Source organism: Thalassophryne amazonica, chromosome 12 (genome assembly GCF_902500255.1).
Source record: "Thalassophryne amazonica chromosome 12, fThaAma1.1, whole genome shotgun sequence".
In the NCBI taxonomy this organism is placed as follows: domain Eukaryota; kingdom Metazoa; phylum Chordata; class Actinopteri; order Batrachoidiformes; family Batrachoididae; genus Thalassophryne; species Thalassophryne amazonica.
In genome coordinates this window covers 75,216,807-75,231,779 of record NC_047114.1, presented here as the reverse complement: position 1 = coordinate 75,231,779, position 14,973 = coordinate 75,216,807, and the positions used below count along the sequence as shown (strand labels likewise).

General features: G+C 38.4%; 1 protein-coding gene across 1 annotated transcript; it reads left to right on the top strand.

Annotated features, from left to right (window-relative positions):
- Window positions 1-1,316: 1,316 nt before the first annotated feature.
- Window positions 1,317-14,239, top strand: cdk5 (cyclin-dependent kinase 5). Its single transcript, XM_034183526.1, has 12 exons — window positions 1,317-1,489; window positions 1,777-1,865; window positions 1,946-2,013; window positions 2,150-2,210; window positions 5,386-5,442; window positions 6,224-6,319; window positions 6,524-6,598; window positions 9,234-9,330; window positions 9,423-9,492; window positions 9,646-9,706; window positions 9,805-9,885; window positions 13,118-14,239. The coding sequence occupies exons 1-12, from the start codon at window positions 1,453-1,455 to the stop codon at window positions 13,202-13,204; spliced, it is 879 nt and encodes a 292-aa protein (XP_034039417.1). The 5' UTR covers window positions 1,317-1,452; the 3' UTR covers window positions 13,205-14,239.
- The last annotated feature ends 734 nt before the right edge of the window (window positions 14,240-14,973 follow it).

Below are 14,973 nucleotides of genomic sequence, written 5' to 3'. Positions count from 1 at the left end.
TTACAAATGAATTGTTGAACATAATCATCAAGACCGGCATACAACTCCAAATCAGAAGAAGTTGGGATGGGATAGTATGGACAATTGAAATTAAAAACAACAAAAAAAAACCCACAGTGATACTTTGATTTCTGTTTCATTGCAGGCTGCATGAACCCAAAATATTTCATGTGTTGTGTGTCAACTTAATTTATTCATTCATTCATTTGTTAATATACATTCATTATTGCATTTAAGTCCTGCAATAGCTTCCAAAAAAAAAAGTTGAGGCCACCATAAGTCATCACTGTTAGTTTTCTTGAGACACATCAGGATACATGAACATTTGCTAGTCAGTCTTATGGACTTCATTTATATCAATCAATAAGGATTACAAACAGTAAGTACTGTACGGTAAAGCTGTATCAAATGGACAGTTCTCGAAGTTGAGTGACCATGCTGGAAGGAAATTTGTGAGGTGACACCCAGACAACTCTGAAAGAGTTAAAGGCATCTGTGGATGTGAGTAGAGAAACTGAATGGTGCAGCATTTGTCTGTTACATTCATGTTCACAGCTTGTTGGAGTGCAGTAGAGAAGGATTGTAACACAGGAAAACAAAATCTAGGCTCAGGTTTCACACATGCCTTCTGGCAAACTGCAGCTGAAATTTTGAGGTTGAGGTTGTTATTTAACGTGGGTAACCAACGAAGGTCTTATTTCCAGAAGGGCCCACAGCACTGTTGTTAAGAGTGCCAGTTGGCTGCAATCAGGAAGTGAACACGAATTGCTGTCGTCCCAGTACAATGTGCAAGCCGTTACACCACCACCTCCCTGCTTTGCAAGTTCTTTTTAAGAAAACACCCTATATTAATTAATCGTGAAGCTGTATAACTGGTGATGCAACAAATAAAGGCTGCACTATGCAGTTTCTTCATCCACAACCACAGAAACCTATAACTCTTGTAGTGTTGCCTGGGTGTCGTGTTGGCTTCCCTCACTACTGTAGTCTCCTTCAGGCATGGTTACCTAATATCTGAGAACTCACTTCTTGATTCAAATTTACCATACTGTTTGTATTTCTTAATGGTTTATGCAAATAAAGTCCAAGACAAACAGAAAAATCTAATATTTTAATAATTGATCAGACTAAGGAATTATCAGGAAGGGTATATTAGTATTAATGTCCTTTTATGTAAATTACTAATGTCTTTTGTAGAATTATAAAGAATTAATGGCCATCTTTAACTTAGGTTTTTCAAATTACAGATTTTTTTTTATCAATAACATAAACCGTAAGGGCAGAGTGCTGCAGTTCCCTCTTTGGCCGGTAGATGGCCCAAGAACAAGCTCATCTGAAAGATTAGCTGTACCTTTAAGCTAACGTTAGCTAGCTGTCATTAACCCCCACTTTGGGGCTTTGATTAGCCGGTCGTTTACTAAGCCCTGTTAAGGTAAACATTGCTGGCCAAACATGCAGAAATATGAAAAGCTTGAAAAAATTGGAGAAGGTAAGTTTAAAATGCGTTTCTCAAAATTGGTATTAGCCTGGTTTACTAATTAGCATTTATGTAGCTGTAGTGTTAGCTGGCGATTTAATTATAAGCTTTGTATTTTCGTTAACAGATTCTACTAATCCCAGTTTGTGCTGTCTGCATTAATAACTTTATGTTCCTTGAGAGATTATATGTCAGAGGATTTGTGCCAGTTAGCTTTGGCGACATTAGCTGGGTAGCAGTCTTCATTCATTGCTAAGCTAACTATGCAGCGGTTTCGCTAACAGTGTTTACCTCTGCAGGAACCTATGGGACAGTTTTCAAGGCTAAAAACAGGGAAACCCACGAAATTGTAGCTTTGAAAAGGGTTCGATTGGACGATGACGATGAGGTGTGTGGTAAGATCTGAAGTTTCAGTTTGTAGAGACCGCGTTATTAACGAGTAATCACAGTGGCTGTCCATTTTTGTAGGGGGTGCCAAGTTCTGCTCTGAGAGAAATCTGCCTTCTGAAGGAACTCAAGCATAAAAATATTGTCAGGTCAGTCTTTTTGCCACGCTGAAAATACATTAATTTTGGGTGAAAATAAGAGATTGGACTGTTTGTCTTAAAATTCCAAGTTGTTTGCATTCAGCCCTGGTGGTGAGGAATCATTAACTTGTTCTCTCTTTCCCAGACTACATGATGTTTTACACAGCGACAAGAAACTAACCCTGGTTTTTGAATACTGTGATCAGGTACAGTCTATGGGTGACATGGGGCACCTACTAAAACCTGTGATGGAATCAGCAAAAATGGAACAAAGTGGCTGTCCGTACATACCCGTATTGATGGTACAAAATTCTATCTACATAGCCGTGATAATTATCCCATGGGATTAGGGTTAGTGTTTGAGTTATTGTTGAGGCTTATCCCATATCGGTTCATATGTGACATATCTGAGAACTTCAAGCTATGATTCATTACGGAGTGAGAGATGCTGTGGTGTATGTAGTAGGGATTCATACTTATCAGCCAAAGGCCCCCAGGTTCAAATTCCAGTCATATTAAAGATTTTCTTGTTTTCTACTTCAAGAATAAAATGCGTATATGACAAACATCATATACCATACATAATTACAAATATTTTGGAACCAGAGAAAATGTTCAGTTCAAAACATAATTTCGACCCTACATACGACTAGAAAACAAAAGTACAGCCTGGGTCCCACCGAATAATAAGACATGAATAATGAGCCACGCATGGGTGTGTCAGCGATTATTCGAAGAATGATCCACGTTTTCATCTATCACATATCTGCTATGAAGGTGCCTCTCTGTACCCGCATGTGCCACGTCACAGCCTCTAGTGAGCCACGACCGACCTGTCATTAGAGCCTCGAATGGTTCGCATCAGCCACACTAAGACACGTAGCGCCGTGATATCGCCATGTTGGCGCACATTTAGGCATGGGTTTGGTCCAAACCTCCAGCCCTCCCACACCTGGTCCCTGTGGGTTTTCAATTCACAGATTTACAGCAGCATTTAAAGATGTCACATTGTTTTAATGCAGTACAAAAATAGACGCTCCAGTACAGTCCCGTGGTTATGCGCTGTGCCCCAGGCTGCTGTCCACCTGTAATGCGCCAGACCAGCTAGAACCGAACCAAGGGTTCCTGGACAGCCACCTCTGTGCTGGCTCAGGAGCTCGCTGGCTTTATTTCTTCTGCAGCTTTCTTTTAACTTTATGTTTGTCTGTTTATTTCTGCAAAATCGCTCTTTTGCACGCGCGCTGCTGTCCATTTATGGACAGCCTACTCTGTGCTCCTTCTCACTGGCTTTCTTTCCATCCATGGCTTGCTGGCTTTATTTTTTCCCTGGCTTTAAACGCAGTCACGCCCCCCCCCCATCCCACTTTTAACTTTGTGTTTGTCTGTTTATTTCTGCAAAATCGCTCTTTTGCACGCGGTGCCGTTCTGCCTAAATGCTCCTTTGGAGCGTGATGAGTCACTGCGTCAGTACGCAGTGCGCACACACAGCAGAGCTCATGTGATCCATTAACAAGATATTAAATCAACTATAGACATACTTTTACAGCTAGGAACTGTTTTATCAAGCTATAAAAACATTAAAAATAGTCACCTTAAGCTGTTCAAAATACATTCCACATGGAGCAGGAAAGAGAGGGGAAAAAAAGCGTCCAGATGAAACGGTCCTCTGTGATTCCAGAAGTGATTAGAAGTGTTTTCAGCATCCAAGGTTTGGCAGAAAGTGATTAATCTGCTACAAAATAATTATATAGAGTCCAGCACACAGAGCAGGTGGAATTGTGTGCGCAAGAGGAGCGCCGCTACAAAAATAGCCTCTCAGGTCCTGCGTAGCTGCCAGGCGCACGGATAATGGGCTTTTAGCAGCCTCGTAAGCACCATACAAATGCCTCTAAGCCGTCGCAGTAACTTGTGCACAAACTGCGCCATGGTGTTGTTGCTAAATTTTGAACTTCTTGAAATTAGCGCCACACTCAGAGAGGAGCCTCGTTAACTCAAGATAATGCCTCTAAGAGCCACTCAGAGCCACAAAACTCCCAAGATAGTTTAAGAAACCCTCTCGTAGCAAAGAAAACATGCTGTGTGGCTCATTATTCATCCTTCATTATTCGGTGGGACCCAGGCTTAAAGGTGCCTAGCTTCATAATCATGTTACCTTGACTAACCAATACATGTGAATAGAACCGCATATTATTAATATGGATACATATGGATAGCCACTTCCTAAATAGAAGGGATTGAATATTTCTAACAGTGGAATATTTATTCCATTATTCTGGGATCCTGCAGTTAATAAAAAATAATGGTACAAGTTATTGAAATGGTTGAGGTAGTGGGCGGACATTTCTTACCAGCGCTGTCCATGGTGCTGAAACCTTGGTACATTGTGAAGTAGAAGCTCAAATGGCCTGAAAGAGGAATGCCTCTTAAAGCACCTGCACAACCCCGGGCATACATTAAGTTATTTGAAAAAGAATCTAAAAGTTGCCTGTGAGATTTTTGGGTCTCATCAGAAAGAGACAAGGGAAGCAGCAACAACATTAATATAAGTCTCTTCAACTTCTTCCTTGTTTTTCTCCAGGTTGCCACAACAGTGTGGAGGTGGATCTGCATGTTGATTTAGCACAGGTTTTACGCCAGATGCCCTTCCTGACTCAATTCTGCATTACATGGAGAATAGGCAGGGGTGGCCTTAAACTGGGAACCTTCCGCACTGGAAACAAGCACACTTAACCACTACTTTTCCTGCTCAGTGACAACACTGATGAATTATGTCGATTCTACCTGTAACTCATCAACGATAACATGAAGAGGAAACTTATATCATCACACACAAACATGTTAATCTTATAAGGCGTTGACTTTGTTAATCTAAAAATAAGGTTTTAATTGATATTAAAATGTATTAAATGAGTCTTTCAAAAGTCTTAAGAATGCCAATGTATAGGAATTGGGATTTTAATCATGTTTTCTTTTTACATTGCAATTAAAAATATCAAATATTAATATCTAGAGCGCTTAGAGCACTTTAAAGTACCTACATGAAACTAGCATGATGACATGAGAAAGTGAAGGTTATTGAAAAATTGTTTTTCAGGAAAGATTTTACCACGGGCTTTAAACCAGTAACTGTATTGTGTCTTGCAATTAATATTTGGGCAGATTTGTAAGTAATCCTTAAACATTTATGTTGTTGCTGTTGTTTTTCATTTATTGTTATTCTAATATTGGTCGTAAATTTAATTTTGAATAGTATTTTTTTAAAAAGTCTTAGTCTTAAATTTACCTTGCCTTGAACTGTAATTACGCTGTTTCTGCCTGCCTCCACTGTGTGCACAGGACAGGAGTTTGCAATGTCAATCATTTTCCTTTTCAAAATTACAGGATTTGAAGAAGTATTTTGACAGCTGCAATGGAGATCTAGATCCTGAAACTGTGAAGGTAAGAGATCACCACTGACTATCCATTAAAACAGACAGAATAAAGGCATGGTTCACCATTGTACCTATTGATTGTAAGGTGTGTAAAATGATGAGCTATTAATGAGTTACACATAGAGCTGACATAGGTTCTTGATTAATCTGGTACTCTGTCAACAGAACAATATTAAACAAAGTCATTTTGACTTCCAGCTCATAAATGTGAAGATTTGGTCATTGTTTTATTTCAGGTAAACTACTTTTTGCAAAAACATTTGTTTTTACTTTTTTAATTTAATTGCAAAATGATATTAACTTGATTTATATAAATGAAAAATCTGGTTTGAAATGCTTGTACACCAAGGGTTGACCTTTAAAACACAATTAAGCCACTTTAAACAGTATTTATAAAAAATTCAAAGTAGACACTGCTTTTACCTACAGGTTTAAATTAATTGAATCTATTTAATCTGGATGCAGAGTGACTACATTTGTGAGAATTTTAAAATTTTCAGATTATGAAGAAATGTAAACTTTTATTTCTTTTTAATTTTGAGATGAGTTGGTGGGATTTTTATTGACAAGATGGTCATATAATTGATATACTGACCAGGAAATTCATTAGCATAGGTTGGATATCTTTTATGTTCTGAACTTATTTTGATTTCCTCTCAACTTCATTTGACTGAAACAAATTTATTTATAGAAAGCCATAACTAAAGCCTAAGATTATCATGTTGTTTGATTACATTTATGGGAAAAATCTCTTTTTTCTTTAAATTTGCCACCTTGTTCTCATGCAGTCATTCATGTACCAGCTGTTGAAAGGACTTGCATTCTGTCACAGTCGAAATGTCCTTCATAGAGATCTAAAGCCACAGAATCTCCTCATCAATAGAGTAAGTGTTGCACATTCAGCCTTTATAAGATAGTAACTAACTATTCAGGACTGTATGAGCTACTCATAGCTTGATAACAAGAGTGGGTCACGGTGAAGTATCCATGATTTGCTTTGTGCCTTGCAGTACAAATTAAAAACAAGAGGCTGTACTTTGTCACGGTTTAACATCAGTATGAGAACATTTGCTCCACCTTTTCTGCAGAATGGAGAGTTGAAGCTGGCTGACTTTGGCTTGGCTCGTGCCTTTGGCATCCCTGTGAGGTGTTACTCAGCAGAGGTAAGTTATATGCTGTTAACAAAGCAGATTCTATTAAGTGACTGGTCTCTTTTTACAATATACAGCCTTTGAATTCTCTTAATTCGTTTTTTTTTTTTGGAGGAAATAGAAAACATTATTTTTAGTGCAGCAGATAAGTGAATATTTACTGAGGGATCCTTCAAATGGTGATGCAAGCACCAAATTTGGCACACATACTCCTTAGACATTGCTCTTTTAAAAATGCCGGGTACCCATGTGAACTTTCAATAGGCGGCCAAGAAGGGGTCAATTGAAGTATTACACAGGGGTCAAAATTTAAAAATGCTCCAATCATATTGAAAAGTATTCCATATTATTTGTCTATCATAAAGTTTCCAAAAAGGTATAGTTTGGACTATCTGTGAATGAATGTTCCAGAGTTATGGGGTAAAAACAGCAAGAACAGTGACAAAGGTCAATTTCAATTTGTACAGGGGTCAAAAGTTAAAGTTGCTCCAATTTTGGTAAAAAGTGATGCAAATTATTAGTTGGGTGAATGCGGTTTTAAAAAGGAATAGTTTGCATCACGTATCACGCTTAGTTATCATGTTACAGGGTTGCATATGTCACATGTCATAGAATCCAATGGATGCTGATATTGTTTATTTAACCTTTACTTTGCAAACCAAGCACGCAACACAGTCAAAACTATTCCATTTATTAATCCTATTAGCTCAACCAGTAATTTGCACCACTTTTTACCAAAATTGGAGCAACTTTAATTTTTGACCCCTGTACAAACTGAAATTGACCTTTCTCAGTGTTCTTGCTGTTTTTACCCCATACCTCCAGACCATTCATTCACAGATAGTCCAAACTATACCTTTTTGGAATCTTTATGATCAGACAAATAATATGGAATACCTTTCAATATGATTGGAGCATTTTTAAATTTTGACCCCTGTGTAATACTTCAACTGACCCCTTCTTGGCCGCCTATTAAAAGTTCATTTGGGTACCCGGCATTTTTAAAAGAGTAATGTCTAAGGAGTATGTGTGCCAAATTTGGTGCTTGCATCACCATTTGAAGCATTTTTTTCAGTTATCCGCTGCACTATTTTAGGTTACAACTAGCAAGGTCTGCTGTTACCCACACCCAGGTGGATGGGGTGCTTGTATGCAGGTCCTCGATGTGGTCTGCTGTAGGACTGAAACTAATTATTTTTATACGCAATTAATCTCTTGAGAAGTTTTTTTTTCATTTGATTAATCTAACAGTTATTTTTGTATTATTTTGATTACTTTATGATCAGCTGATTAATCTTTTTGTTAAATTACTACTAAATCATATCTAGAAATTATAGCAATAATTCAACATTATATTTAAATATGTTGTCATGTATGTTACAGATTGCGGAAAAAAAATCCCAACATTTCAAGGATATAAGGTGCCAAAAATCAATATTTAATCTATGGAAATATTTGCTCTTCCTGAGACACAAGAAGATACAGAAAATAAAATCATGACATATTTTTACAGGGCCGCATCTCATGGTTATTTTCATTATTGATTAATCTGTTGATTTATTTTTTCTATTAATACATTATTACATAACACGCCAGAAAATTGTGAAAAATATTGGGGGCAAGTGAGGGAGTTGGTTGGGAGTGGTGGTCGGGGTGGTATATTGGGGAGATAGGGAGCCATTCTGGATGTTTTGGGTCGCTCTCCAGATGGCCGGTGCTTTTCATAACATGGGTGTATGGCCAGGTGGGGTCATGGTGATACTCAGAGGTGATACCTCTTTTTGCCCAGGGCAGCAGTCAGGCAGTCTCAAATGGGGCAGTAGCTCCTCCTCTCTGTGGGGTTTGGAGCCCTGTCTGTTGCGAGCGCAGGGGCTGTTTGTGTCTCTCTGTGTTGTGGCTGGTCTGGCTTTCCTTGCATCAGTCTTTGTCTCCTGGGTGGTGGTGGTAACTTTCAGACTGCCTTATCCTGTCATTGCATTTGTTGCTGTGACAGACCTCATTATATTGTCATGTTCCCCGATTTTGACAGGAATGGCAGCGCTATTTGCAACTGTAGGAGTAACGACCAAAACAATTACAACTTAAATATGTAATATAATATGTATTAAGTAGATTCAAAGCAAGTTTGTGTTATTAAAACTGTAGAATTCAGAGATCTTTTTTCTTCATTATACAAATGCTTCGCTACAAGCAGGTGGTAGCTAGTGGGATAATGATTCATATACATTCACACACACACACACACACATATATATATATATATATATATATATATATATATATATATATATATACACACAAACCGAGTTGAACTTTGAAACTGTTCAAGCTGAAATGCAAGCACTTCAGCCAGCTGCTTTCCATGTGAACTCTCTGGAAATGTTTTCTATTAATATTACTTTTTAACTTGCTCTTTTTCCCTGCCTGTGCACTTAAGTGGACACATTTTTATATAACCATGGAAAAATGTGTGTAAAACACTGGACACTTTGCAATAAATAAATAAAATAAAATAATAAAATGTCAAATTTGTGGTAGTAGTGCTAAACCTACAGTATTTATACATTTGTTTAAAATCATTGCTTGTCCATTATGTTAACACCTGAAAGTTGTTTTTTCTGTTTACTTAATTAACACCGTTTTGTAGGTGGTGACATTGTGGTACAGGCCTCCAGATGTGCTATTTGGTGCTAAACTTTATTCTACCTCAATTGACATGTGGTCGGCTGGATGCATATTTGCAGGTTTGTTATTAATTATTGCAACAAGTGAAAATGTCTGCCAGTCACACTTCTCAAATGTTATTTATCTTTCATTTTGATCATGTCTCATCCAGAGCTGGCCAATGCTGGAAGACCTTTATTCCCTGGGAATGATGTGGATGACCAGTTGAAAAGAATCTTCAGATATCTTTTTTATGAAAATGACTTTTGAACGTGTTTATCAAGTTTGGATTCCTGCTTATTCAATTGATACAGTACCAGTACTCTCAGGGAGAATTGTTAATATTTGTTCGACTGTGAATCTCTGCAGACGTTTTTCTTTAACAATGTGTATACGTTGTTGGGTACTCCAACTGAGGAACAGTGGCAGACAATGACAAAGCTCCCTGATTACAAGGTAAATAATTAATGTTGTTTACAGTTGAGGGAAGTGAAACTGTCCTCTTGGTTTTCTAAAGCTGATCCATTCTTGATTACCCCTCTTTCTCCTTTTAGCCATATCCCATGTATCCAGCCACCACCTCACTGGTGAATGTGGTCCCTAAATTAAGTAGCACAGGACGGGATCTACTTCAGGTACTTTGCCTTTGAACTCACCTATGTCCAGTAATATTAAATGCTAAAAGTTGCACATTGAGGCACAACCTCATTTGTTTTCTTTTTTAACACAGCCATGCTTTTGACCTCATGTATATATCAGATATATTGACTATATCTGCAATCATTACATGTTTGCAAAAGTGTCTCACACACACATCCAAGTAGACAACTGCATTCAGTAATATTACTGTCCTGGACGTATGCGGTAATAAAAAAAAAAGGAAGTAAATTTAAAGTCTCTTTTATCTCCTGCTGAGCTGCTTGGTGAACCCATGGTCAAATACTCCCAGTAGCAGATGCTACTTCTGAGTTCACCAGGTGAACTGATGGTCATACTGGTTTTCTGCCAAAAATGCCAGAGGCACAGTATTCCACAGAGCGCTGGTCCTTCCTGTCTAATCCCAAATAGCAAATTGGGCCAAGTTTTGAAGCATCACAGTAACATCTTGATCCATCTTTATCAGTCTTGAACAAACTTGGTATACGAGGTCTATTAGAAAAGTATCCGACCTTATTATTTTTAAAAAAAATCATATGGATTTGAATCACGTGTGATTGCGTCAGCCAAGCTTGAACCTTCGTGCGCATGCGTGAGTTTTTTCACGCCTGTTGGTTGCGTCATTCACCTGTGAGCAGGCTTTGAGTGAAGAGTGGTCCACCCCTCTCGTCGTTTTTTTCATTGTTTAGGAATGGCTCAGAGACTGCCGCTTTGCTTGATCAAAATTTTTTCAGAAACTGTGAGGGACATCAAAGTGTACACCATTCGAGAAATTCAGATGGTTTTTGGTGAAAATTTTATGGGCTTCAAAGAGATTACGGAGTGTTACTGTCGCTTTAAGGATGGCTCAGAGCGACTGGTGGTGCTCCGAAGCCGCCATTGACAGGCTGAGCGACCATTTCATTTCTAAACGGATGGCTGTATGGATCCGTGACCATCGTGTGCAATTTCTCTGGTTATCACAAGAGCTGGACATCAACCATTTTCCGGCAGATTTCACTTTTAACAAGAGATTTTGTCATGGAAAGCCGAGCGGAGGCTTCGCGCGTCACGATGGATTCGCTACTGGAACGAGACAAAACCACCTCAGTTTTGGTCTCACAGGACGGCTTTGAGATGGCGTTCAGACAGCTGTCGGTGGTTTTTCCATCGAGTGATTATCCGAGAAATTGTGGATGTGTCTGGACATGCCAGAACATGTCCTGTGAGGCTTCATCACGGCGTTGCTTTGCGCCATGCGGCACCGCCGCGACGCGCGGAATTCCTCCGCACGTCTGTCTCAATGTGCCAAAAAAGTGCTGATGTCCACGTCTTTTCACAATTCCTGTGCTAGTCAGATGACATCCCGGATAAAACACAGCGTCCAGTTTGGAAATGAATGGCACATTCCACTGTTACAGGAGTTTTTGTCATGGAAAGAGGAGAGGAGGCTTCGCCGTCCTTAAAGCGACAGTAAAACGAAGAGAGGGGTGGACCACTCCTCACTGAAAGCCTACTCACAGGCGAATGACGCAACCGACAGGCTTGAAAAAACTCACGCATGCGCACGAAGGTTCAAGCTTGGCTGACGCAATCACACGTGATTCAAATCCATATGGTTTTTGAAAAAATAATAAGGTCGGATACTTTTCTAATAGACCTCGTATATAGTAGTTACAGCAGCTGTCAGCACCATATTTCAAATAGGGATCCAATTTTTGAACTGTTCCAAAAAAAATTTATTATTATTATTATTATTATTGTTGTTATTTTGACTGTTAAAACTTTATTAAAAAAAATGATAGACTGAAAGTTAGGAGTGGTTTTCCAAATCAGCTGAAAAGCTAGGCCACAAACGAGAAAAGCTGGTGGTTAGCTGACGCGCCCGCCGCTGCAGATATCACAGTCCTCTGTGGAGGCATTCGACTGGAGGCTTGTTTTTATAATGCACATTTTTATTGAACGTTTTTTTTTTTTACAAAACAAAATTATAACACATGCAATATTATGACAAGTTTTGTACACACCAACCACCATACCAACGAACTGTTCAAAATTTTCATCCTGATTCTCGAAATTGTTGGTATGTGACAACATTCGGGTATTCACAGTCTTAATGACTTCAGTCATGTTCAGACTTAAAAGGAGTATTCATAGGAGTATTAAAACTTTAAAAGGCATATTCATAGTGACTACAGCTTGAAACGTGTTTGTTCGGGGTAAAAACATTGATGACGAAGCAGTGTTTGTTGAACAGCTCGATCATGTCTGGCCTAGGCCACAGCTTCTGTCTTTTGTTTTCAGGCGGGTTGCCAGGTCTGCAGTTTATAAGCCAGCCTGTTAGGAGGCAAGCCGAATTAATTCATTTCATCCCGTGATTGTGGGTGGTTGTAGTAGGACAGTGCCCTGTGGAATAGCTCTGTAAAACGGGTTGTGTTTGGGGTCTGCTTGGGTTGGATTAATGCAAATTAGTATGTGGTAAACATTTATATAGTGCTTTTATTGTCAAAGTGCTTCCAGTGATGCCTTCACCCAGTCACACATCGATGTCAGGATGCTGCCATGCAAGGTGCTCACTACATACTAGCAGCAGCTTTGGTATTAAGGGCTGTGCCAAAGGGCTCTGAGCGATTTTTTTCCAGTCTTACAAAAAATAAAAACGATAATCGCCTCCCTGTAATTATAGAGCAGGTTGACTCATACATGTGGACTCATCTCAGCACAGCTCTTCATTGTTTCTTCCTATTTGATTTTTAGTTATTTATGTGGTGGCCAAGTGGTTAATGCGCTTGGTTTCAGTTCAGAAGGTTCCGGGTTCAAATCCCACCCCTGCCACATTTCTTCATGTAATGTGGAGTTGCGTCAGGAAGGGCATCCGGCGTAAAACTTGTGCCAATTCAACATGCAGAGCCACCTTGGATTTGCTGTGGCGACCCCAAGTGCAAACAAGGGAGCAGCCGAAGGGACTTACTATTTTTTATTTTTATTTATTTTTTTTATAATCTAGTGTGTTTTTAGGAAGTGTAAGGTTAGCGGGTCCCTGCATTGGTGCTGTCATATTTCACTGTAATGGTGACAATTACTGCTGAACCTCTTTGGAGGAGAAACCCTGAAATGAAAACTTTTTATGTCTGTGATCAGCAGCGACGGGTATAACTGCTAGCAGAAAGGCTTTGCTAGTAAACTGTCATTTTTGCTATCTACTAAACAGTTTTCTTTGTTGTTACCCAGAACCTGTTGAAATGTAACCCTGTCCAGAGGATCTCTGCGGAGGAGGCCTTGCAGCACCCATACTTTGCTGATTTCTGCCCACCATAAATGCTAAATTGCATTTCCCTGAACCTCAGCTGCCAGAATCATCAATCATCCTCCACAGTGTAGGGCCATTAGGACCAGTCTCAACAAGGCAAACCCCCTCACCAGTTTCAAAACACTCGCCTGCATTTCATCGTGTCGTGCCTCTCTATGTGGAAGAACATCTTTGTGGTTCCGCCACATTTTTTTTCTTCAGTTGCATGCCTGCTTCATAGTTTTTGTACATTACTACACTTGGTTAAGAGAACTAATGTGAAAGAATGGGCTCAGCTTTTTCACAGGATTTTTATACAGGTGAAAATAACATGTAAGTATGACCCCACTGACTCCACAATAATGAATTAACAGTGTTCATATCTTTTTATTATTATTATTCTTTCTTTTAAAAATAGCTAATTGGGGTCAACTAATTAGTTGAATCCTTAAAAAAAATGCAAGTGCTGGGACATACCAAATAAATGAGCCACTTGGTTCAGATTAGGATTTTCTTCTCCAGCGTCACGTTTTAACATTTTGCTAATTTGCTACCACAGATCAGAGTGTTATAATGCTACACTCACTCTTTAAAAATCAAAGTGATCTGTCCAGTTTAGCAATGTTAGCAAAAGATTACGTAAAAATGTTTTTAAAAATCTGTCATATGTCCCACTACACAGTACATATTGTATGATACCATGGGAATTTAATTTATAATATTTGTGCACTTTCAAATGAGTTTTATTTTAAAAAAATGTAGCTAATGTTTTTCATTATGTTAAACACTGACGGGATGATAGCTGGTTGTCAATAAATGGGCCAAAATGTTGTGACAAGTGGACCTTTCATGACAGTTTTAGCATACAACATCAATTATTCTTTCTCATGCTTTTGTAGTAGTTTTGTTGAATTTTTTTTTTAAAAAAATGAGATTTTCATAGTTCATTTGCACCATCTCGATTACTATTTACTTTTGTTACCAACTGCTTGTAATTTCTGCAGCGTTGTTTATTAGTATAGATTAATTGCACTGTTTTCCCATAAATGCCTGTGTGAACCAGTTGAAATATGTCTTAATAGTATTTACTTTAATTTTGCTGATGCAAGTCAAGATAATGGATTGCATGTATTTATTAACAAGAGAACGATTTTTGCATTAGTTTAAATGTAGCATACAGCAAAAGCTTCTTTGGATAATTTAATGTTACACATCACTGATAAAGTTATTGGCGACCTTTTGACTTTCTTGACTAAAGCGTTTGGTGTTGGTGTTTCACTATCTCATTGTGATAACATGTCTAGTTACTCCATACAGCTTAAAATTTTATTTAAAGACTGAAGTTTGCACTTTTTTGTTGGCAGTTTTTGTAGGCTTTTTTTTTTTTCCTTTTTGTAGAACTTAAGACTTTTGTCAGGTTTTTTTCATTTCAACAGTTGATGCTGAGCATTGAGTAAAGTGGAGATAACCACATACTTATTTTTTTTTTTAAAACAAATACCCACATTTCTATTTTGTATCCAGGATTCAATATTTTGACAGCAGGTATTTATAGCAGGTAAGCCTGTGGAATTAATTACTGGTAATTGGTTGTCTGTTTGATATATTGCTTCCCTTCACATTTATGATGACAGGAATTCATGGTCCTTCACCTCTTGTGATAAGCAACATGCATGATTTTTCAATTCACCAAAATGGGTAGCAACATGGAGTCCTGCTCCCATGTAGATAGGAAGCACTCATTTGAAGCTTTTGAAACATCCAATTCTAGTGTTGCAGGTACTTACGGCTGTGAATG